The sequence below is a fragment of the Dermochelys coriacea genome, chromosome 1 (genome assembly GCF_009764565.3).
Source record: "Dermochelys coriacea isolate rDerCor1 chromosome 1, rDerCor1.pri.v4, whole genome shotgun sequence".
NCBI lineage: Eukaryota > Metazoa > Chordata > Testudines > Dermochelyidae > Dermochelys > Dermochelys coriacea.
The window spans coordinates 165,040,571-165,044,439 of NC_050068.2; the positions used below are offsets into that span (position 1 = coordinate 165,040,571).

General features: G+C 51.5%; 1 protein-coding gene across 1 annotated transcript; it reads right to left on the reverse strand.

Moving 5' to 3' along the window:
* Window positions 1–1,103: 1,103 nt before the first annotated feature.
* OLIG1 (oligodendrocyte transcription factor 1) lies at window positions 1,104–3,487 on the reverse strand. The gene is given in 7 exon segments (XM_038394782.2): window positions 1,104–2,588; window positions 2,591–2,668; window positions 2,671–2,842; window positions 2,844–2,977; window positions 2,980–3,062; window positions 3,064–3,121; window positions 3,124–3,487. Coding segments are annotated over 7 exon segments (1,230 nt in total). The 5' UTR covers window positions 3,215–3,487; the 3' UTR covers window positions 1,104–1,974.
* Window positions 3,488–3,869: the final 382 nt, after the last annotated feature.

Consider the following 3,869-nt stretch of genomic DNA (forward strand, 5'->3'; position numbering starts at 1 on the left):
TCTACCTTGTTTTAGTAAGGCTTTCAAATTACTACCCACATAACATGCTAATAAGCAACCTAATGAAATGGGGTCTAGGACAGGATTAGAATTCAAATGGGAGAACTGGTGTGAATTCAACAAGATGAAATTCAATAAAGAACTTTGCACTTAGGAAGGAAATCAATGCACACCTACAAAATGGAGAATAACTGGCTAGTTAGGTGGTAGTACTGCTGAAAGAGGATCTGGGTTTTAGTGGATCACAAATTGAATGAGTCAACAATGTGATGCAGTTGTGAAAAAGGCCAATAGCATTCTGCAGTGTATTAACAGGAGTGCTGTATGTAAGACACAGGAGGTAATTGTCCCTCACTACAGGGCACTGGTGAGGCCTCAGCTGTAGTACTGCATCGAATTCTGGATGCCACACAAAGTTGGAGAGAGAGTCCAGCAGAAAGCAACAAAAATGATGAAAGGTCAGGTTTTCTAAACCTATCAGGAAATGTTAAAAAAAAATTGGGCATGTTTAATCTTGAGAAAAGATGACCGGGAAAAGAGCTTGATAGCCATCCTCAAATATGTTGAGTTATTAGAGAGAGGACTGATCAGTTGTTCTCCATATGCACTGAAGGCAGAACAAGCAGCAGTGGGTTTAATCTGTAGCAAGGGAGATTTAAGTTAGAGATTAGGAAACACTTCCAAACTATAAGGGTAGTTAAGATCTGGAACAAGCTTCCAGGGAGGTTGTGGAACCCCCATCACTGGAGGTTTTTTTTTTTTTTTTAAAAAAAAAAAAAAAACCACACAGGTCAGACAAACGCCTGCCAGGGATGGGCTAGGTTTACTTGGTCCTGTCTCGGTGTAGGGGGCTGGCTTGATGACTTCTGGAGTTCCCTTCCGGCCCTCGATTTCTGTGATTCTAGGATTTCTTTAGATGAGTGGAATCCAGATCTATCTTGTTTGCAGGAACAAATTCTTAATTAGTTATCAAGTGTTAGTTATTTTATGCCCTGAACATCAAGTACTAATAAAAATTTTATCATTAATAGCTGTAGCCAGGTAAATATTGTCAAATGGCTAAGAACATCTTGTTCCGTCATATAACAAGACCGCTGAACGGATCCAGGGAATCGTGATTTTATTATGACTGTACATTCCAAGTAAAAGGGTGACACAGTGATAAAACACTACAGTTAAAATATGCCATTAAAATAAACTACACAGCAACAAAACAAGGAAAATCATTCCCAGAAATAAGTGTATAAAAATCATAAACATGGCTTTTAAATGTACATATCACTTGTTTAGTATATGTATTGAGGATTCATGTTCTTTGCAGTGTCTTTTACTAATGTACAGGCTGGCTATGAAGAAACCCTCTGCTTTCTTTACTTTTCAAAACCTTGTTAAAAGTGTTTTCAGAATTGACCTTGTCTATTCTTAGAAATCTGCAGTAATAACGCTGCCTCTGAAAGCAGCATGTGGATTAACACAGTATGGGATAGGGGGAGCAACTTTTGCTTTCCTAAAATAGTGGTCCTACCTTATTTTCCTCTATTAGATCGGTTAATTGATTATCTCTCTGGATTAATGCATATCGTCAGCAACGCATTCCCTCCTTTTTAGTAACTTGTGGTCCTTATTTGTGTTCAAGGTGGCATTATGTTTTGCAAGCAACGCTCAAATGTTGGTGGTTAAACCAATCTAGAAATATAACAAGCTGCTCCCCCGCACAAGACTTAAAACCCCCCCACCTGGTTCAGTTCTAAAGATTCAGATTCCTAACGATGGAGGTCCCTTTTCCAGTCCTACATTTCTAGGACTCTAAATGAATCGCAAGTAGGTAACAAGTTGGATTCTGCTTCGGTTAGGCTACTGAAAGAGAAAGTTACTGCACAGAAAAAGTAACGTCTCCTTTAAACCACTGCCTAGTACTACCTTTAACTCTACATCTTGTTTAAGACCGGTTACTTTATTACCCTGAATGCTAGCTCAGGAAGCCAGGGTGCAGTTCCATCTACAGTAATGAGACACTCTCCTAGCTAAATAAAACATTGTAGAAGATGCTCCATTAAACGGGTCTTTCATCTCTTCGACTCGAGCGTCCAAACGATCTGGCCTCGCCTCCCCTTTCACCTGGGGGATGCCTGCAGGGGTCCCGGGCAATCGCTGATATAGCGACGCGAGGCCAGGGCTGGCACAACCCAAGTGAATCTCCCGCAGCTCCACGGGCGTGACACTCGGCCAGCCCAGCCCAGCAGCCCAAGCCCAGCAGCCCGTAGCGCGGGTTCTCCCCGCCGAGGGGCTCTGGGAGCTCGCTCTGCCGCTGGGCTCCGCTTTGAAAGCGGGCCCTTGCACACACGCGCCTGCAGGAGCGCAGCAGGCCTGAGCCGCAGAGCGCTGCGCAGCGGCCCTTCCCAAGAGGCAGCCAAGAGCCGGGCCCGCCTTCCCTCGCAGCTGCCCGGAGCGCACCGAACCCCCCCCCCCCAGCGCGCCGGAGCACGAAGCTTGCAGTCCCCGGCCTGGCCCCCCCCCCCGCGCCGCCCCGCGCCTGCGATCACTTGGAGAACTGCTCTGCACGGCGGCTAGGCTGAGGCCGGAGGGATGAAGTGGGGGCACTTGCAGACCGCGCAGGTGCACAGGCTGGCGCCCCCGGCCAAATGCAGCTGGCTGCACTGCTGCTCTCCAGGGACAGCGAGAGGTATTTGTTGGCGGACCGCAGGCTGTCCGGGTGGTTCAGGTTGCCCGGGGTGAGCAGCACGGAGCCCGGCGCGGCGAAGAGGGGCAGCCCGGCCAGCAGCAGCCTGGGCCCGGAGCCGCTCATCTCCCCGATGATCCGCCTGAGCTCCTGCAGCGAGCTGGCCCAGCAGGAGGATGTAGTTCCTGGCCAGGAGCAGCGTGGCGATCTTGGAGAGCTTCCTGCCTGGGAGGCTCTGGCAGTGGGCTGCCGAGTAGGGCATGATCACCTCCCGCAGCGCGTCCATGGCCAGTTCCGGTCCTGCATCCTCTTCCGCTCCCGGCTGTTGATCTTTCGCCTCAGCTGCTGCTGCTCCTTTTTCTGCTCCGTCTTGCCGCCGCTGGGCGCCGCCCAGCCCCGGCTGCTGCTCAGGAGCAGGCTCCGGCTGGTCGTGCACTTGCTAGGGAGCAAGGCGGAGGAGGGCGGCCGGTAGCCAACCAGCTCATACAGGGCTGTCCCCAGCTGCGCCTCGCCTGGGCGTTGTTGCCTCAACATGGTCCTCCCGCCGCGTTCAGGCGAGGCTGCGCACCTTCATGGCGAGGGCCTGACGGGCACGCGGCAGCGTGCACGCGAACACGGGGCTGTCCTTCGCCCTAGAGCCACGTTAGCGGAGGCGGAGGCGGCCGCGGCGGGTAGGCGAGGAGGGAGCTGGTCGCTCAGGTCTGGGGAAGGGAATGAGCTCGCCGGGGCCCTTTAAATCCATTTCTCCCACTTTGGGCAAAGGGATGGCAGTGGCAGCCAATGGGAGCGCAAAGCGGGGCAGAGGCGGCTCTCATTGGCTGCCGCCTGCTGCGGGGCGGAAGAGTTGCGCTTACAATAAACTTCTCCTTCGCCAAGGTCGGCTCGGCCGTCCCGGAGCCGTTTCCCTCCCACGGCTCCCCTGCTTTGCCAGGCACCTTCCTTTGTTATGCGGAGACGCTCTGTTTTCTCCCCGCTCCCCTCTGGGCTCGGACTGCTTTCCAAGAATTTCAATGTCTGCCAAGGGATTGAAAAGAGAGTTTGTTTCTGACGGACTCTCACCTTTCAGAGCACGTAAAGCAGGGTCTGGTTTGTCTTTTTCTTTGCTCCCATAGCTCCTTTTAAAAAGCCTTTCAGGATTCCCTCTTCCTCCAGTTGTTGTTGTTAGGGATGGGCTGTCTTCCCTTCTCTC